The 21,629-nt window shown below is 44.6% G+C and overlaps 1 protein-coding gene across 2 annotated transcripts in view; it reads left to right on the plus strand.

The window, feature by feature from the left end:
- The window catches only part of RPTOR (regulatory associated protein of MTOR complex 1), a 420,173-nt gene that overhangs the window by 64,695 nt on the left and 333,849 nt on the right, over positions 1 to 21,629 (plus strand). For both annotated transcript variants that reach the window (XM_054458563.2, XM_054458564.2), the window contains exon 2: positions 15,832 to 15,934. In XM_054458563.2, the coding sequence (XP_054314538.1) occupies positions 15,832 to 15,934 (103 nt within the window). The remainder of the gene's footprint in view (positions 1 to 15,831; positions 15,935 to 21,629) is intronic.

Below are 21,629 nucleotides of genomic sequence, written 5' to 3' on the forward strand. Positions count from 1 at the left end.
GCATGAGAATCGCTTGAACCCAGGAGGTGGAGGTTGCAGTGAGCTGAGATCGCACTGCTGCACTCCAGCCTGGGTGACAGAGCGAGATTCTGTCTCAAAAAAAAAAGATTAAAGGTATTTTGTGTGTGTGTGTGTGTGTTAAGAGAGCCATTGTAGGCTACATGCATGTGGTAATAGACTTTAAAGGGTAAATGGAAAATGGTAGCTTACAACTGATATTTAGCCAATTGAGAAGTGTAGCCCAGGATGTAGATAGCACATTCCCCTGCTGTGCCTGCTGGGTCCTGGAATGAGGCCTTCCAGCAAGTCGGTTCTCACGTCAAGGGCATGTCCTGAGGGTCGTGGGGCCTTGGACATCAGGGAGAGAATAAGGTTTTCTCATTTTTTACTTCAACTAATGGTCATAGAGTTGCTTTTCTTTTCATTTATTGGTTTACTGTCCTTTCCTCATCCTCCGCTATCTCCGCGTCCTCCTTTATCTCCAGCTCTTCTCCTCCTCCTCTTTCTCTTCCTCCTTCTCCTTCTCCATCCCTCCTTGCATTTGTTCAGCTTTACCACATTCATTATACACTCAGCAAAATGTGAAACCTTTCATTTCCTGTTCCTGGTACATGCAGCAAAAGCTTGATTATACAACATTATGATGATATAGACAGAAAACACGTCTGAATTGTGTTCATGGAATATGTAGCATTCCCATGGTTGTCAATTACTGTCGCTCATTACAGTGAGCAAGTGTGTCTTGTTAGTAAGAAGGTTCAGGGAGTTGAGATGACGGGGCTGAGATGCTGCCTGTTATCTCCATGGTGTGGGCAGGTAATGGTGCAGGGGGCGTTTATGAACTGGTGTGGAGGTGCCCAATAGGGACCCTGTGCTTGAGGAAAGGGCAGAAGGCTGATGGCCTCATGGCTGTACCCCTGGGTGCTTCTTGCTGGGCCGCTTTCACTGAGCGGGAGTGAATGGGAAGGGAAACTTCCTGATGTGATCCTTCAGCCGAACCTAGGGATGATCTCCACGACAGTAGACCCTGAGGAGCACCCCGTGCCACCCACCAGGAGAAGCCCAAGGAAGTGATATCCTCCCTGACTTGTTAGAGTGCTTCTCTTGAAGGAAAGAAAACCCAGAAAGTTCTTTGACTTCTGTCGTACTGAAGGTATCATCATCTTAGACACCAATTTAGCATGAAGGGAAGATAATGTGTCAGACACTTGAATATTGTTGCACGTCTGCTTTTCCTGCTGAATTTTCGAGTGCAGATATATGTGCAGTCTGTTGAATATAATGGGTTTTTGATCTTGTCCTTTCTTGGAAAGTAAAATGCTTTTTAATACCTGGAAACTAATTTCAAGCAATAGATTGCATTTTTCCTAGGAGTCTTGTGGTCAGTTTTGTTTTTCCAATGCAGATTGCCTCCAAATCTTTATCTTGAAAACTTTGCATACAATTGGAAGACCTGAAAGAATGGTACCATGAACACCTCACACTCACCACTTTGACACAAGGCTTGTTTGCATTTTGTCGTATTTGCTCTTTCTTTCACACTTTTGTTTTTGAATCATTTGAAAGTAAGTAGCACACTTTATTATTATTATTATTATTATTTGAGATGGAGTCTCACTTTGTCGCCCAGGCTGGAGTGCAGTGATGCGATCTTTGCTCACCGAAACCTCTGCTTCCTGGGTTCAAGTGATTCTCCTGCCTCAGCCTCCTGAGTAGCTGGGATTATAGGCATGCACCACCACACCCAACTAATTTTTTATTTGTACTTCTAGTAGAGAGGGGGTTTCACCGTGTTGGCCAGGCTGGTCTTGAACTCCTGACCTAAAGTGATTTGCCCTTCTCGGCCTCCCAAAGTGTTGGGGTTACAGGCATGAGCAACCGTGCCTGGCTAGTGATTTTCTTCCTGAATACTCCTGCACACATCTCATAAGAATTAAAATATCATTCACCCATCTAACCATAATACCAATATCACTCCTTATAAAATTGACCATACTTCCACAATATTATCTAAATATTTTGTCTATATTGAAATTTCTTCAGCTGTTTCAATAACATCTTTTATAGCTGTTTTTTTTTTTTTTTTTTTTAAAAACAATCTACTCGTTACGTTTGTTTCTTCAGTCTTTTCTAAATGTGGAACTTTTTTCCCCCCTGTAAATGACACAGACTTCTTGCGGAAGGGTCCTGCTGCTTGTGTTGGAGAATGTCCCGCTTAGGTTTTGCTGTTTCCTCGTGGCGTCATTTCACTTGTTCTTTCATTCCCTGCATTTCCTGCAAACTGGAAGTTCAATCTAGAGGTTTGATTGTATCCACATTAAGTCTTTTTGGCACGAACGCTTCATAAGTGTTGTTGATGACTTCACATTGCCTTACACCAGGAAGTGATCAGTTTTTAACTTAGAAGATTTGCTCTCACTCTAAAATAGGATAGTTTTAAAAATAGGCATCTTTTTTAAGGGAAGGGTTCTCACTCTTTCACCCAGGCTAGAGTACAGTGGTATCATCATAGCTTACTGTAACCTCTAACTCTTGGGCTCGAGTGATCTTCACACCTCACCCTCCCAAGTAGCTGGGACTGCAGGTGTGCACCACTATGCCTGGCTAATTAAAAAAATTTTTTTGTAGAGACAGGGTCTTGCTGTGTTGCCCAGGCTGGTCTTGAACTTTTGGGCTCAACAGATCCTCCCACCTAGGCCTCCCAAAGTGCTAGGATTGCAGGTGTGAGCCACTGTTGGGCCTAAAATATGAATCTTAACGTTTACTCTGTCTTCACACATAACTGATTGTCTAGTTATTAAATTCTGTGTTGTAAATCTGGCTTGCTTAGTTTCCAGTGTCGAATTATCTGAAGCCATTCTGATTTTCAGCCTTCGCTTTGTGGCTCATTTGTTTTCTGAAGCCTGTGTCTTATGTACAAAGAAAGGTATAAATACTCTTCTTTGAACTTTTAATTGAAACAGATTTGGAAATCATTTGTCACAACCCGGGCAACACAGCGAGATTTTGTCTCTACAAAAAAATACAAAAAAACTAGCTTGGTGTGGTGGCACCCACTTGTGGTCCTAGCTACTTGGGAGGCTGAGGTGGGGGCATTGCCTGAGCGCAGGAGGTTGAGGCTGAAGTCAGCCGTGATCACGCCACTGCACTCCAGCCTGGGAGGCAGAGCGAGACTTTCTCAAAAACAAACACAAAACTTTTGTCAAAGTTGTAAGGCCATAATGTGGATGGAAATTTTAAGGGGAAAGTAATATATATGAGCGCGTATGTGTAGTTATAAAAAGAACCAAAAGCATCTCAAAGTCCATATTCTGTCAGCATCAGCCTCTGTCCACAGAGCCAGGGGCCCCCCACTTGGACGCATCTCCTGTAAGATGAAGGCCCCTCTGCCCCCGTGTGGTGTGTGGCCTTCAGTGATCGTCCACCTGGGAGTCCTGCTGGCTCTGCTTGGAGAACCTGGCCACTTTCCTGCCTCTGTTCCTGGCAGCCTTCGTGGCCCGTCACTTCTTGTTTGCCTGTGAATTCTCTCTCCAGACTCGAGTGACACTTTGCCTTGAAAAGCTTTCCCCAGTGCTGTCAGACAGTGTTAGTTCTAAGTCTTTCCTGGGAGATCCATAGCACTCTGGGCATTTCTTGAAGGGAACTTACGTGTGTCTCTTGTCCCTGGAAGGGACAGGGCACATCTTGTTCATCAGGGCACCGCAGCCCCAGGACCCAGCCTGACTCTGATGCCACAAGCATTTAATGAAGACATTCAAAGTGAACATTCAGAATCTCTGTCTCTTCATACTTCTTTTCTTGTGCTTATATTTAATATGTAATAACATTCATATATGGACACTTTCAAGAAGAACTAACAGGACACAGGTGCTCTCTATGGTTGAATGAAGCGATGTTGGACTCGGGCTGGGCCGTGTGTTGTGTGGACACAGGTGCTCTCTATGGTTGAATGAAGCGGTGTTGAGACTCAGGCTGGGCCGCATATTCTGGATAAGTGGCTGTGGAGCACGATGAAGCGTCCATCGCAGCATCATCTCTGCACCCAGGTGTGGCCATGCTGAGTGGATTCCTGCCGCAGATCTCGGGAAGAAGGTTGGCTTTCCTCCTGGTGTTGGTGGAGGGCCTCCCCGGAGACACTGCTGCACTCCACTGGGGCCTTTCATTGTCCTCTCCCTCCTGACAAGGAAATGGCTGGACACTGTCTTCACGTTCAGCAAGGACCCAAGGTGCTGGGGGCTCAAAGACAAGCCGGGCCTGGAAGACCCACCCAGAGCCAGGGGAGCCCACCTCCAATACATACTCACCAAGCCACGTGCTGCGGCTGGGGGGTCCCAGAGGTGTGCTCAGGCCAGCCTGTGGGGACAGCAAAGTGGCCTCCCCGAGAAGGGGGCCTGTCCTCAGTGTTTCAGAGGCCTCACCTTGTCTCATGATTGAAATATTTCCTGAAGAATGCCATTTTTGAAATTTATTTTCTAAAGAAAAAAAATCCAAATATTGAAAGGCTCTGCTTGAATTTTTGTTAACAATTACTATATCAAGAAAAGATTTCTGATTTAGGTGGCTCCTGCAGAAATATCTGATTTCTCTGCTGGCTTCTGCGTTGCCTTTGCAGGCCTGTGTTTATAGGTGAGGTTTTCTTGTTCTGATGGAGCTCTGTGGTGGTAAATGTGGCCGTCTTTGTTTTGTGTTCCGTGTTTTTCTCAACTTTATGAGATCAGACCAGATAGAGAATGTTAAAGAAAAAAATATTTCGGGCAATTAGAATTGCAAGAATGTCAAGAAGAAAAATGTGTAGTGAATAGCAGGCTGTAGAAACTGTCTCACTGCTCAGATCTTAGAATCTGCAGCCGAGAGAGGCTTTGAAGCACCCGGGGAAGATGCGTGTGCCACTCTGCGTTTTGTAAAATTCTGGACCATGGACTTGACTGTAGCGCTCGCTTTGCCGACAGCTGCTTTAGTCGTCAATAATCCCCAAGGATACTTGCGTGTGCCATCGCCTTCGTCACCAGGACTTGGAGGAAACTGCAGTGTTGCTATTTGTTACTTCACGTTGATAATTGCTTCCACCTTTGGCTTTGTCCTGCGGTAATTCCTCATTTAGGATTCCTTTGAATAGTTGGGTCATGGGGAGAGTTCTGACGTTATTTTACTAAGGTGAGGTTTGCTAAGCCGTCATTCTTACGTAGATGGCAGAAAAAGCCATTCAGAGAAAACATCTGAGTCTGTTCCCGCCAGGTTAAACGGAAAGGGGATTTGCCAAGGATCTCCAGAAGACCCGAGAGCCAGTCCCTGAAGTTATGGTAGGCCTCAAGGGGGCTTCTGTAGCTGCTGAGCAACTGAGACAGTGGAGGAGTCCTAGAAGACCTGCCACCGCCTCCTGAAGAGCCGGGTGCCTCTGCCACACAGCTCACAGGGTGCTCACCTCCCTGTGGAACGGGGGTCTCGAGTCTCAGGGTCTAGAATTGGATCTTGTAGGTGCATCTGATCATAGGAACCCAGGTCACATGCTGGCCCCTTAGCTGCAGGAGTCAGGACACAGTTCTTTTTTTTCCCACCTTAGTAAGCTAGGACCCGTAGCATAAGAAATTGTCAGGATATACGGAAGGTGTTAAGAAGATTACGGGGAACTACAGATGGCAGATGTCTGCCGTGGTTCCCCATGGGGCATCTTAATGAACGGCTTATTACTAGGTTTTCAGCTGTGCAAGACCTTTGATTTACCCATGACTTTCATCTCTGATACCCACTTAGCAGCACATGCTGTTACCTATTCTCTTTGAAATTGAGGTTTCTTTCTTCCTTGTCCCATTCCACTCTTGCCACACCTAGCTCAGGCCTTCTTATTCCACCATGACAGCTTCCTGGCTAATTTCCCTTCCTCCATTCTTTTCTTCCCAAGTAAATGTTAGCCCTTGTCATTAATGTTAGACGTCATCTTCCTGAAAATATCCATTTAGCCAGGTTTATGCTGTGGCAGCTGCAGTGGGGCCCGGAGGCCTTTCTTCCAGGCCTCTGTTATTGGAATCCACCTCCCGCGTCTATTTGGAGCTATGAGGCCTTTGGAACGGCTTCATGAGATGCGTTGGCCCAAGCAGAAGGCTGGTACAGAAGCAGAACAAAGCTCTGAGCATTCTGAGAGTTTTCTGTTGAGAAATACCATGGGCTTATGTCTTCAGCCTGCTTGGGAGCCCTGCGTATTTTTACTTGCCTTGGGGTTGATTTGTTGAAGCCTGTACCATCGCTGGTACATATTATCCAGCATAACATATTGCTGGATAATGAAGAGTGGAAGGAAAATTAGCCCTGAATGAATGACTCAGTCCCATGATAATGTGGCTAATTTTAATTTGCATCAGGAATAGTAAAGTTGTGGCCCAGTGTGTTATCAAATAAATCTCTAAACAGCCTTGAAATCAATCCATTTATTGAAAATTGAAAATCTTTTTTTTTTTTTTTTTTTTTTTGAGACAGAGTCTCACTCTGTTGCCCAGGCTGGAGTGCAGTGGCACTATCTCAGCCCACTGCAACCTCTGCCTCCCAGGTTCAAGCGATTCTTCTGCCTCAGTCTCCTGAGTAGCTGGGATTATGGGTGCACACCACCACGCCTGGCTAATTTTTGTATTTTTAGTAGAGATGGAGTTTCACCATATTGGCCAGGCTGGTCTTGAACTCCTGACGTTGTGATCTGCCTGCTTCGGCCTCCCGAAGTGCAGGGATTATAGGCATGAGCCACCACACCCGGCCTGAAATTTGAAAATCTTGTTCCATGAAATAAATTTTAGAAAATTAGCTAGGCATGGTGGCGCATGCCTGTAGTCTCATCTACTCGGGAGGTTGAGATGGGAGGATCGTTTGAGCCCTATTGAAGCAATAGGCTTCACTTTGTATCTTGAACTGGGAAGGAGTGGAGAAAAAAAATATTAGAGCCCTTTGCTATACTTATTTTACGAAGACCAATTATTTGTTGGTTTTTAAGGACCAGAGTTCCTAGGAGTAAGTGAAACATGACTTGATCTCTAAGTGTGCCCAATACCGCCAGCACCACATTCCTTACACTGGTCCAGCTCGTTCGTTACCTTGGATACTTGCCCAAGCTTCAGCTGACCGTGCAGGTTATTTTCTATATCTTCAGGGTATAAAAACAGTTATATAGACATACATGCACAACCATGAAAAAAATTTTTGACTATTGTGGTAAAGTCATTTTTATCCCCACTTCTGCCCCCCCATGCTTATAGAAATAACATGTTTATGGTAGATGGAAAGTGCATACACAGAAGTGCCAGGTACAAAGAAGAAAAGAAGAATCATCTACCTTCCTCTGCAGAGGTCAGAATCACTCATGACATCTTGTGTTTTCATTCAGTGCGACCTTATATTTGGAATCACAGTTGTGGGTACAGTTTTGTACCCTCCTCTTTTCAGTTATGTTTGAGCATGTCCTGTGCCGTTTAATATTCTTTGAGAACATATTTTTTAAACAGCTCTACTGAGATACAATTCACATACCCCAGAGTTCACCCATTTACCAACAGAGTTCACCAACAGTTGCAACCTGAAAGTATGTTTTTGTAAAGGACATATACTATTGTATCATGTAATACTGTTTAATATACTCCATTTAATTATGCCCTTCAACGTGGAATTTTAGGCTTCCATAGGATACATTTTATCATATTTAGATTTTATGCTGTTGAATGACTTGGAATTAATTTGTAAGTGTATATATCCTCATATTTTTGCTCTGTGACAAAGTATTTTTATTTTCACTTTTTAGGTAAGGAGACTGAAGAATTTTTTCTTTTTTTTTGTTAATTTCACCCCATAAGGCGTTTCAGGTAGAGGCAAAGAAATGGTTCCTAGCTCCTCACGCAGTCCTTGGTGGGCGGTGGGCTGACTGGCTGTGCACACTAGGCCTCAAGGTAGAAGCGGTTCATTTAGAGACCCCCAGGCATAGTCGCATGGCTTCGCAAACCCGCACCAGGGCTGACCATTTGTTTTTGGAGGAACCAAAAAAGGATTCAGTATAGAATTCTTCAAGAAGGGAGTTTCTTTAGTTTGCTTAAAATAGTTACAGCCTTTTTTTTTTTTTTTAAAGATAGGGTCTTGCTCTGTCGCCCAGGGTGGAGTGCAGTGGTGTGATCTCAGCTCACTGTAACCTCCGCCTCCCAGGTTCAAGCAGTTCCCCCACCTCAGCCTCCCGAGTAGCTGGGACCACAGGTGCAAGCCACCACAGCCAGCTTATTTATTTATTTATTTATTTTTATATTTAGTAGAGACAGGGTTTCACCACGTTGGCCAGAGTGGTCTCAAACTCCTGACCTCAGGTGATCCGCCCAGCTTGGCCTCCCAAAGTGCTGGGATTACAGGCGTGAGCCACCATGCCTGGCCAAAACAGTTGCAGTTTCTATAATAAACTTTTTTCCCCCTAGAATAAAACTAGCACCTTTAAAGTGAGCTATAACGATTCCTTTTATGAAACTTATTTTGTATGCAGTTCTTATTTTGACTTTCAGAAATCTAAATTTCTCAAGGGTCTGTGATGTTGGAACTAAACTCATACCGAGTCCCTTGTGCAGTCTGTGTGGTGCAGGAAGGGGTGAGCCAAGTGGGGGCTGCAGCACTCATGTGTTGGAAGGTCGCTGTGGGTGAGGCCTCCTCATCCCTGAGGCCGAAATTTTCCTCTTCTTGTTCCCATCTGATCAGGATGTTCTACAGGGGTGGAGGCAGATTTTTAAAGCAGTGATACATAGACAGAATTTGGCCTAAAAAAAGAGTAGTACTTAAATCTAAATGAGGCCTCTGGCTCAAGGTAACAAGCTGAGCTCATAGATTCAAGCACCTCTCCCCTCATTCCCAATTCCAATTGAAATGAACAAAGGAATATAAAAATAGGGAGTCTCCCAAGCTAACACAGTTGCTGCTGGTGATGATGATCTTGTTTTGGACTGCAGGTTTTGGTTGCAGAAATTCAGTTGGATGTGCTTCCTGCGGGCTCGGTGCTCACTTTGTAGCAGTGCTTGGGATGGAAGTGAGGGGGCAAACTGGCTTTTCCTTCTCTTGGACAACTTGGTTACCCACCTCCCCTTCCCTGCGAGGTATATCTACTCTCTTTGCTATATGTTCTAGTTTCTGACTTTCTTTATAAATTATGCATTTGTGTAGCTTCGGCTTTGCTCCGAGTTTCTGCTTGATGCTGTGAATCCTAATGAGCGCTCCCGGGAATTGGGTGGCTCTGCCTTCAGACAAACCAGGGGATAGTGAGTATTGTGACCTGTGTGGCCAGCCCCAGTCTTGTCTTGCTTTGTGTTTATTTTCCACAACTCTCAGTTGTTGTTGGGAGGATAAGTGTGAGTCACACTCTCAGTGCGGGGGACAGAAGGCAGTGATTGGGCTGCTGAACATGTTTAATTTCTTCATTCTGTGCGGTGACTTAGGTGTGACTGTGTGTCAGCCTGTGAATTTATACTCAAGCTTGTTTGTGCCACCTGATCATCTGTATCTTTTTAAATATATATGATTTTATCCAATCAGTTATGAAGGAAGACTCCAGTAAGGAAATCCCTTGTGATTTGGTTTGAATTCTTTGGGAGGTGACAGGCGTTAATAGGTTTTTCACCTGTGAGGTGACATGCTCTGAGCTTACAGGCCTTCGAGTGGAGGTGATCTGGTCTGCAGGCCCTGTGTGCAATTCTGAAACCCAGAAGCTCTGAACGCTGGGTTATTTCCTCAGCTCATTTGGTGGCAACGCTTGGCCGGAGCTGGGGTGAGACTGGACACTCTTGATTGATTCCATGGAGAGTGGAAATGTTAATGTGGTGAGTGTCGAGTGCCACTCCAAACCCTCCTGGGTGTGTTAACCCTCCTGTGTGTGTTAACTCTGCTGGGTGTGTTAACCCTCCTGGGTGTGTTGACCCTCCTGGGTGTGTTATGTGAGACAGGGCAGAGGGGTCACATTATCCTTTCACCAAGCTGAACACTGTGGAATTTCAAAACCAAGCTGGCACCAAAGGAGCATCAAGAACACTGCCCAGGCTGTTATAATAACATCAGGACCCCACTGCTTGATGGCCCCCAGCCTCTCCCACCTGGAATCCAAAGTGCCATGGAGATCTTTGAGCTGGGGCACAGGATCCTTAGGCGTGTGCTCCAGCCTTTAGGGGGTGCCTCCAGGATGGCTGGGAAGACCAGTCATGAGTCAGAACTTCAGAATCTGAATAATCCTTAGCACCTAAGAGGTCATCTGTCTCCATCCCCTCACTTTAAGGATGAGGAAATTGTTCAGGAAGGATTGGAATTAACCGTCATGTCCAAGGCCACGCATTGTTAGTGAGCATTTAAAGTTTTATAGTTTCTCAAAATGATATTCTTTTCAAATGCAAAATTAACCTATGGGGATATAACGATGTCATCTTAAATTACATTGCATTGAAGGAAAATGTCTTACAGTCAAAAACTTATGTGGTATTATGCAGTTTTTGGCACATTAAATTTGATAGCCCTTACATTTTAAACACTCTGTAACTGTTATTAAAAAACATTAATCAAGAGTTTTTGGAATGAGGTTGCCATAGAAATGAAAATACAATGCCAAAAAGACATTTTAGGTATAGCTAAGAATTGAAAAACTTAGTAAATTTTGAGGCCAGGTGTGGTGGCTCACACCTGTAATCCCAGCACTTTGGGAGGCGGATGCTGGCAGATCACCTGAGGTCAGGAGTTAGAGACCAGCCTGGCCAACATGGCAAAACATCTCTACCAAAAATACAAAAAGTTAGCTGGGCATGCTGGCAGGCGCCTGTAATCCCAGCTACTTGGGAGGCTGAGGCAGGAGAATCACTAGAACCCAAGAGGCGCGGAGGTTGCAATGAGCTGAGATCGTGCCACTGCACTTGATCGTGGTCAACAGAGCGAGAGTCTGTCTCAAAAAACAAAACAAAAAACTCACCGAATTTGAAATTAGGCTCACAGTGTTAAAATTTGTGGAGGAGCAAGACGTATTTTTTTGGCTTAAGGATATGTGGTAGTACTGTCTTTTGCCCAGTTTTGGAGTTAAATTGGTAGCTAGATATTAGAGCAAACACATTGTTCTAGTTCATGTGTCAGTGTATTCTCGAGGTGTTTTTCTTGTTTTCTTTAAAAGTATAATGCAGGATGTCGGGTTAGGTGTGTATTGTATAAACAAGGATGAATGAAATTAATTTATTTCTTCTCTTCGTTCTTGTCTTTGTATAGCGTAGTTAATTTCACACATTCCAGCTGAGGGTCATGCCTTCCTATTGCTGGCCTGTAAAGAAGTCAGAAATGGTCTCTCTAGGTAGCATTTGGTGAGTCAGGAAGACCACACTTACTGACAGGCACAGTGAGATGAGGCCCCTTAGCCATCCCATGGGACTAAAGGATGATTCTTGGGCTTCTATTAATACTTTTGTGTAAGGGACTCAGAGATCTTCAGAGATGCTTTTTATAATTAACTAGAACTACTCATTTGACTGAGAATGTTAAATTTTAAAAATTTAATTAGCTGCATTTGTAGAGGTGGAGGGAATATGACTTGTCTAGAATGACAGCCGAGGTAGCAGAAATAGGAATAAGTCAGAGGTGTTGGGAATGCCGTATCACCGCCCTGTGTCAGCCTCTGCCGCCTCCCCAGTCCCAAGACGCAGAGGAGGAAGCAGACCCAGCAGCCGCAGAGCCTCTTCACCCAGCAAGCTTGCCCTAGTCCTGGCTGCCCCACTTGCTCGCTCCCTGGACTTGCAGCCGCCCCTTACTCCCTGGATGCCTCACTGGGAGGGGAACGCCACCACCTAGTTCATGGCCCTGTGGTGAAGGATGAAGTAGACTGTGTGTCTGAACTGCACGGCTCAGGGAATAAGCACTAGCACAGGGAGTCACCATTGATCAGAAGTGCTGGGACTGAGTCCCAAACCTGGCTGTGAAGTTCCCGGGGGCAAGAAAGAGCAGGGTTGTGTGGGAAGTTACTGAGCATACATCAGCCCAGAAAAACAGCTCTGCCCACCTTTTCCTGGGGCGCACGGAGCATGTGGATAAACGGGGAGAAAGCACTGCCAGACAAGCCCCAGGGCAGCGGCGGTGGCATTTGGCCATGGGGGCAGTGGGTGGGTGTCTCAGATTCGGCCGTTAATGCTGTTTCTTCCACAGGCTTTTGCTAGAGGAGCCTAACATCAGTTTAAGGCCTATTCTCTTTGCAGATTAGGGACAAGATAAGAAGTCAGTGGGGAACCAGTTAAGCTGTGGGGAAGCACAAGGTCTATTAGAAGGCTTCCCTTCCCACAGAGGGACCCTGCAGATGACTGTAGGCAAAGCCAGCCTCTTCCTTTAGGAAGCAACTTGGAACTTGCTCCAGAGTTTGAATCAATTCCTCTCCATATTACAGAGCATGAAAGGAACACCCTTGATTTGAAAGTGTTGTGAGGCAGGTGTTTGAGGCAGGTGTTCACCACGGCCACGGGAAGACCACAGAAACGTTTCCAGGAAATGTCTACTTTTAAGCAGTTTCTCCTCAAAGGCTGAGTTTGCTATACAATAATTGGGATTTGGGATTATGGATACTGATCACTTAAATATTGGAGGATGACTAATTAAATACAGTGACTTTTGTTCTGATTTTTAGTGCTTTCTCCTGATAATAGATGAAGGGGCCATTTGTCTGTTACGCTTCATAATGGAGGCGTCTGTTACATGTCTGCGGGAAGACATTCTTCTCCTAGTATATCCACGGAGGCAGAGATGCAGTTCCTTTAGAAAGTGATATCATTGGCTGGGTGCAGTGGCGCATGCCTATAATCCCAGCACTTTGGGAGGCCCTGGGCTGGTGGATCGCTTGAACTCAGGAGTTGGAGACCATCCTGGGCAAAACGACAAACCTCATCTCTACCAAAAATACAAATAAAATTAGCTGGGTGTGGTGGCACACCCTGTGGTCCCAGCTACTCTGGAGGCTGAGGTGGGAGCATCGCTTGAGTCCAGGAGGTGGAGGTTGCAGTGAGCCAAGATTGTGTCGCTTGCGCTCCGGCATGGGTGACAGAGTGAGACCCCACCTCAAAAATGAAACAAAACAAAAAAAGAAAGTGATATAATTAATAAATTTTTTTAACTGTTAAGAGAGGAGGCACTAAAATGCTTCCTTTTTCCTATACAACTTTAAATTCTGTTTTGAATAGAGAATCTTATCTCAACGTGATAAAGATTGTACTTAAAATCAGTCGCCAGCATCGTTCTGAACAATGAAACATTTATGTCTCATGAAAATCAAGTGCAAAGATCTCCACTGTCATCATTTTGTTATTATTAGCGTTGTTTTAGAAGTTCTGGTCAATACACTAAGATCTAAAACCGAAACAAGAGGAATGATCTATTGGAAAGAATGAGACAGACTTATTATTCTTAGATAGTATAGTTGTATACTTTCAAAGCCTGAAAAGAATCACCAAAAAGCAATTACATTTAACTAAGAATTTAGTAAAGGAACTAACCGTTTTTCTTATATATCAGCAATTATAAATAAGAAACTGTTATGGGGAAATACATATATTTCCCTGAAACACCCATGAAATATCTGGAAATCTTAAAATTAAAAATTAAAAATATTTTTATTGGTGATAATTTTATACATTCATATAATCAAATCAGAGTAACTGAGATACCTATCACCTTAAATATTTATCTTTTTTTTCTTTCTATTTTTTTTTTTTTTGAGATGGAGTCTTGCTCTATTGCCCAGGCTGGAGTGCAGTGGTACAGTCTCGGCTCACTGCAAACTCTGCCTCCCGGGTTCAAGTGATCCTTCTGTCTCAGCCTCCCGAGTAGCTAGGATTACAGGTGCACACCACCATGCCTGGATAATTTTTATATTTTTAGTAGAGACGAGGTTTCACCATGTTGGCCAGGCTGGTCTTGAACTCCTGACGTCAGGTGATCTGCCCGCCTCAGCCTCCCAAAGTGCTGGGATTACAGGGGTGAGCCACCGTGCCCAGCCTATCTTTTCTTTATGCTAGGAACATTCGAATTATTTTCTTTAGGTATTTAAAAAATGATTTATTCATTTATTTATTTTTAGAGATAGGGTCTTGCTGTGTTGCCCAGGCTGGAGTGCAGTGGCTGTTGGCAGGCACAGTCATTTCACACTGTACCCTCAAACTCCTGGGCTCAAGTGATGCTCCTGCCTCAGCCCCCTGAGTAGCTAGGACCACAGGTGTGTACCACCACACACTTCTAGCTGCTTGAAATATACTGTCAATTAAATTAATGTTAACTGTCATCACTCTACTGATCTATGGAACACCAGGTCTTAGGAATAATCCCAATAAGAAATGCGCAGGATTTATTCATGAAGAAAACTATAAAAATGTTACTGAGAACAGTTAAAGGAACATTTGAATAAATGGAGAACCATATTATGTTCTGTATAGAAAAATAGAATATTATGAGGATGTTACTTCTTAACGTTAAGTTCAAATTAAACTTCATTGCAATTTTAGTTCAGTGCAATTTTAATAAAAATCCCAATGGGATTAAAAGATTGAAGAACTGATGAATTTGAAAAAAAAAAGTTAATATAAATAGCTAAGTAAAATTAAAATTTGAGGGTGAAAAATGACCCTTCCAAGTATTATGAAATATAAAGATAAATTAGTTAAATTAATGTAGTACTAGTAGAAGTATTGCTTGATAGGTTAATGGGATGAATTTGATTACCCAGAAATAGAATTTTATCTCTGTGAGAATTAATATATATATCTGTGCACACCTGTGAGTGTGGGGCAGATTATTTAACAGGGATTGACACAACTGGCTAGTTTTATGAGAAAAAATTAATCCTTATCTTGTATCGTATACCAGAATAACATCCAGACGGCTTAAAGGGTCAATGTAAAACAGAAACACTGTACCAAAATACATGTCTTCCCTCATTCAGCAGATAGTGAGCATCTGGTCAGGGCCAGGGTTTTGCTCAAATGAGTGGACTTGAGTCTCTGGCCCACTGAGGAGCATCCATGGGCTGGAGCTCTGCCAGGAGGAAAGGACAGGTGCGATCGCAGTGTTCCCCAGCTGGCTCCACCCCAATGGGGAGTGTGGAAGGTGTGATGAGGGGTATCCAGAGAAGGCCTCCCCAAGAAATTCATCTTTAAACTGAGATCTGAGGAGAGAGTCAGAGCCGGCCTGGTGACCCGGGGGAGTCCTTGCTGGAACTCCCAGCAAGGGAACTGTGGGTTTGAGGGCCGAGAGGTCAGTGTGGCCATGCCACGGTGTAAGTACGAGGAATGAGTAGTGAGTAGATGGTCCACGGAGAGTGAACAACACAGGCAGTGCATGCACGCTAGGAGAGCCAGGCAGCATCACTGATGTGAACGAATGTAAACTAAATCAATACCACAGCTTTTCTCATTAAATGATTGATGATTTTAAATAACAAGAATTTTACATCTGGTTTAATATCTGGTGGGAGTGTAAATGTGTGTAATTTTTTTTGCAAAGGAATTTGGCAGAATGTATTGAGTGCATTAAAATGTTTATACCTTTTGATCAAATAATTCCATTTCTGGAGATTTATCATAAGGAAGCCTGAGAATAGCCCTTCCTGCCACGTCCCTCTCACCATCTGCCCCCTTTGCTGTGAAGCTCTGTCTTCAAAGAAGGGCGTTACTCCCGCACTAGGGCTGGGGTAGCCAGCTGACAGGCGGAGGACTGGCTGGAGGGCAGGTGGTTAGGGAAGGGGCTCAATGTTGTGGGGGACATTTTAAAAGCTGGAAAAACACATAAACAAGTTCCATATTGAAATATATATATTTTTTCCTGTTGTGTTTTCAGATGAAGACAGTCAGTGTTGCCTTAGTTTTGTGCCTGAATGTTGGTGTGGACCCTCCCGATGTGGTGAAGACCACGCCCTGTGCGCGCTTGGAATGCTGGATCGGTGAGTACCTCCCTCATCCACTGCCACAAAGGCCGTCTGGCCGGCTCTGGCCCGGGCAGGGCTCGCCAAGCCTGTGGTCTGGTCCAGGGGCCCGTCTCCGGCTGTGCAAATCTGAGGATTTTTTTTCTTTTTGGAGTCACATCACCTTTAAGTAATTTCAGATGCATTCACCTGTGATTTGTAGTGGAGAAAGTGTTTCAAGAAAAATTAATAAAATAATGATTATAAAAAATAAAATAATGATTATAAAAAAATAAAAAGATTATAAAAATATAATTATAAAAATATAATTTTCTACTTTATTTTTATTTATTATTGATTTATTTTTTTGAGACAGAGTCTTCCTCTGTCACCAGGCTGGAGTGCAGTGGCATGATCTTGGCTCACTGTAACCTCCGCCTCCTGGGTTCAAGCCATTCTCCTGGCTCAGCCTCCTGAATAGCTGGGACTACAGGCGCCCACCACCACACCCAGCTAATTGTTGTATTTTTCGTAGCGATGAGGTTTCACCATATTGGCCAGGATGGTCTCAATCTCCTGACCTCGTGATCTGCCCGCCTCGGCCTCCCAAAGTGCTGGGATTGCAGGTGTGAGCCACCTCGCCTGGCCAAGGGTATGTTTAATTCTTTAAGGAACTGCTGAACTGTCAGTTTTTTAAAGATCTTTAAAAATAATGAATAGATGTCTTTTATATTTGCCTTCATATTTATTGTTTTGAGGACCGTTCATTTCTTTCCGCAGTTCCAGGTTTCTATCTGGTGTCATAATGATTCTGCCGCAACAGCTTACTCTAACATATCTTGCAGTGCTGGTCTGTAGGCATTAAATTTTCCTAGATTTCTGTTTGGAAGATTCTTCATTTTGTCTTTGTGGTTGAAAGGTATTTTTTCTGGGTATATAATTTTCTGTTGACTCTTTTAGCACTGTCTTTTAAAACAGTCACCTGTTGTGTTCTGGCTAGCAGTTTCTGAGAAGTCTGCTGTAATTCTTTGTTTCTCTGTATATTTTGTTTCATTTTTCTCTGGCAACCTTCAAGATGTTCCCTTTGTATTCTCAGTAGCTTTACCTATAACCTATTAGTTTTTTGTTTGTTTTGGAATTTATTCTCCCCACCCTTTTTTTTCTTTTAGAGATGGGTGTCTCTCAATGTTGTCCAGGCTGGGCTATACTTGAACATCTGGGCTCTAGTGATCCTCTTGCATCAGCCTCCTGAGTAGCTGGGACTATGTGTGCACAGTACTGCACCTGTGAAATTTATTCTTTTTGGGTTTCTGTGAGCTTCTTGGATGTGTAGTTTGATGTCTTCATTTTTGAAAAGTTCCCATTATCTTTTCAAATATTTATTTTTTGTTTTCTCTCTCTTCTGGGACTCAGCTCTCTATGTATTGTGCTGTTAGACATTGTACCACAGGTCTTCCGTGTGTCTCTCTCTTCTGGGACTCAGCTCTCTATATATTGTGTTGTTGGACATTGTACCGCAGCTCTTCCGTGTGTCTCTCTCTTCTGGGACTCAGCTGTCTATGTATTGTGCTGTTGAACATTGTACCGCAGCTCTTCCGTGTGTCTCTCTCTTCTGGGACTCAGCTGTCTATGTATTGTGCTGTTGGACATTGTACCGCAGCTCTTCCGTGTGTCTCTCTCTTCTGGGACTCAGCTGTCTATGTATTGTGCTGTTGGACATTGTACCGCAGCTCTTCCGTGTGTCTCTGTCTTCTTGGACTCAGCTCTTTATGTATTGTGTTGTTGGACACTGTACCGCAGCTCTTCCGTGTGTCTCTCTCTTCTGGGACTCAGCTCTCTATGTATTGCGCTGTTGGACATTGTACCGCAGCTCTTCTGTGTGTCTCTCTCTTCTGGGACTCAGCTCTCTATGCATTGTGCTGTTGGACATTGTACCGCAGCTCTTCCGTGTGTCTCTCTCTTCTGGGACTCAGCTGTCTATGTATTGTGCTGTTGGACATTGTACCACAGCTCTTCCGTGTGTCTCTCTCTTCTGGGACTCAGCTCTCTATGTATTGCGCTGTTGGACATTGTACCGCAGCTCTTCTGTGTGTCTCTCTCTTCTGGGACTCAGCTCTCTATGCATGGTGTTGTTGGACATTGTACCGCAGCTCTTCCGTGTGTCTCTCTCTTCTGGGACTCAGCTCTCTATGTATTGCACTGTTGGACATTGTACTGCAGCTCCTCCATTTGTTCTCTCCCATGTCGCAATGAGCTTTTGTTAGTCTGCTGATAAACCAGCCAAGGAAATTCTTTTGCTCTGATATTGGGTTTTTTATTTCTAGCATTTCCATTGACTATTTTAGTTTCCATCTCTAGGGGAAATGCATATTGCCCGCCTTTCCTTCTAGAGCCTCTGCTGTGTTCATCATAGTTACCTTAGAGTCCTTGATCTATAGTTCAGAAATCAGAGTCAGCCCTGAGTCTGAGTCTCCTAATTCCTTTATCATCTCTTGACTGTAATTTGCTTTTCCTTGCTTTTTTTGTGCTTTATAAATTTTAATTGCATGCTGGACATTGTGTGTAGAACAATAATAGCGAATGAGTATAGTTTAGTAAGTAGTTAACTGGGGTTGGAATTTGTTGTTGTAATGTTTATACCTACTGCAACAGCACTCTTAGTTCTTAGAGTGATTAGTTGGTGCTTGTATCAGTCAAGGTTCTCCAGAGAAACAGGGGCAGTAGATGTGTGCCTGCATGTGTGTGTAAGTATAAGTATGTATGTATGTATGCATGTATGTCTTGTGATCTTGAGGCAGAAATTTCTTCTTTCTCAGGAATACCTCAGTTTGGCTGTTAAGGCCTTCAGCTAATTGGATGAGGCCCCCATATTACCAAAGAAAATCTCCTTTACTTTAAGTTAGCTGACTGTGGATGTCACCACGTGTATAGAGTACTTTCACTGTGGCACCTGGGTTCGTGTTTGATTGAATTGCTGAGTGCCATGGCCTGGCCCAGTGGACACATAAAGCTGACCAGCAGAGTCCTCGTGCGTTAGGGTGGGTACAGGCATGCCAGGGGGTTTTCCCAGGGCTCCTGCTCCACCCCTAGCCTGAGCTGTGCCTGCCCACGTGCCTCACCGAGTGGTCCCTGGCTTTGCCTGTCTCCTGGCACAGGATTTCCATTGCTAGTTACTCAGCGCCAGGCTGTGGAGTGGTGGGAGTTCTCTTTGGTCCTGGTCTGTCTTTAGTCTTAGGCAGGCCCTGGGCGTCTGGGCCTTGGGCGTAGTGCGGTTGCAGTGTTTTCACCTGTCCCCCAGTGATGGCAAACGTCTGCCTCGATTCAGTGTAGAATTCTGTGCCCAGGGCGTGTTCTGCTCCTATCCCAGGAGTAGGCTGTTTTGCACCTTCCCTCACCCCATCCTCCATGCTCTTCACCTGGGTCTTGGAACAGTGTGTTCTATGCCCATGGTGAGCAAGGTAGGTTTTGTCTGTACCTCCTCCCACTCCCCAGGTACAGGAATGTGTGCCTGTTCTTGTGGACTGAGGGTCTCCTGCTTTGCTTCCTAGGGGAGGAGGTCTCTGGGGGCAGGTGGACTTCAAGCCTCTCCACACTCTGTGCTGCCTCCAGCGGGTGCTTCTCATGAAGTGGGGGTGCAGTGGGGGTGCATGCAGGGGAGTGTGAGTGCCCCTTGTGCCTGGAACCCCTGTGTTTCCACACGGATATGCAAGCCCACAGTGGGGCCTCGAGGACGCGTTACCATCTTAGCTGGTTTCTTGTGCAGACCTGCGCTCTTCAAAGATGGGCTGGGCATGTGCCCGGGCTCTCTCGGAGAGGACGGGCCTGTGGGATTCGGTTTATTTGTCTGCCCTGAGCTCTCAGCTCCCTTACGAGCTCAAGAAAAGTGATGATGTCGGTGATTATTCAGCTTTCTTATGTTGATAGGATTGGAGCATCTCTTTCCCCCCAAGCTTTCTACATCTTAAGCAAAAGCAGAAGTTCCCTTTATTACTTTAACAAAAATTACAAATTATTCTCAGCCTGGGCAGCATAGTAAGAGACCGTGTCTCTACAAAAAATCAGAAAATTAGGGGGGCAGGGTGGCCGATTTTGAGATGACAGGCATGCCTGTAGTCCCAGCTACTCTGGAGGCTTCAGCAGGAGGATTGCTTGAGCTTGGGAGGTCGAGGCTGCAATGAGCCATGATTGTGCCAGTGCACTCCAGCCTGGGCAACAGAGTGAGACCCTGTCTCAAAAAAACCCAAATTCTTCTCATCTAAATCTCATCTAATCTGAATTGGAAATAAATGTTGTTTTTCCTGCATTATTTGGCTGTCTCACTATGTGAGGGTGTTTTAGGATGACAGTTCCCTCACCCCTTCCAGGCTGCTTGTCCCCCACACCCCATGATGGAGCAGCTGTGTTTTGTGGCTGATTTTTCTCAGATGCTCTCTTGGCTCACTGCTGGCTCCCAGTGACTGTGCTGGTTGAAATTCACTTCTTATTAGCCACCGTGGACTCTTTCCACTTCATCCGTCCCTCGTCACAGCTGAATGTAATCAGTTGTTTTCTCTTCCTCTACAGCGATGCTTATGTTAGGCTTTTAGAACAAGCCTTCCTCATGCGGATCCCTATGTGTGCTCCGGGGACGGGATGCACAGGCCCTTCGGGGTTGTGTGGGTGGTGTCATCTGAGGATCCAGTTGCTCTTCCCCGCCTGAGGAGCCTGAGCTTTTAGCAGAGCTCACTGCCCTCTCCCACACAGTCTCTTTGATCAGTATTTACACAATGTTAATGAGAATGGAAAAAACTCCATGCTTCTTTCTTTGTGTGAAAGATCCAGCAAATGAGATTTCTAAAAATTGAGTTTTAAAAGTTTTCCTGCAGTTTAGGAATATCGTCTGCTTTCTAATAATTTCAAGTGAGTTTTGAGTTTAGGAGGGCATGTGCTTTTTCTAAGTTGGAAAAATTTTATTTGGCCTTTATTAAAAAATGGGTAGGTGCCTGGTCCTGGTGATGGTGGTTTTAACAATATGGCATAAGAGAAAAAGAAGCCTAGTGATTTGAATCAGCACATTTGCAGCCCGCGTTTTACTTTTTAGTTTATTTACTTTAAAATTTTTATTTTTGTGAGATAGGACCTTACTCTGTTGCCCAGGCTGGAGTGCAGTGGCGTGATCATAGCTCACTACAGCCTCAAACTCCTGGGCTCAAGTCATCCTCCTCCCTCAGCTTCCTGAGTATCTGGGACTGTAGACGTGCATCCCCCACGCTTTTAGAATTTTTTGTGGAGACAGGGTCTCACTTTGTTGCTCAGGCTGATCTCGAACTCCTGGGCTCAAGTGATCCTCCCACCTTGGCCTCTTAAAGTATTGAAATTACTGGCACGAGCTACCACGCTAGGCCCATTTTTTATTTTGAAAAAAAGTTCCCAAAGTTGCAAGTATAGTACTAAGCTGTTTCCTTTCTGATTCATTGAGAGAAGGCAGCTGACATGGTGCTTCAGCACCTCTGAATTCCTTAGTGTGTAATTCCTGCCAACCGGGAGTTTCTCTTTCTAGATGACAATGCAGTCACCAAAATCAAGGAGCATTCGCGTGGACGTGTGACTGCCATGTGAGCCTCAGCTGCATGCAGGTTTGCCAGTGTCCCAGGAATGTCCTTTGTAGCACCAGGATCCTGCTCAGCCATGCGCCATCCTAATTTCCTCTCATTCTGTCTGAAGCAGTTCCACAGGCATTCCGTGACCCCCTGAC

Source organism: Pongo pygmaeus, chromosome 19 (genome assembly GCF_028885625.2).
Source record: "Pongo pygmaeus isolate AG05252 chromosome 19, NHGRI_mPonPyg2-v2.0_pri, whole genome shotgun sequence".
Taxonomy (NCBI): Eukaryota; Metazoa; Chordata; class Mammalia; order Primates; family Hominidae; genus Pongo; species Pongo pygmaeus.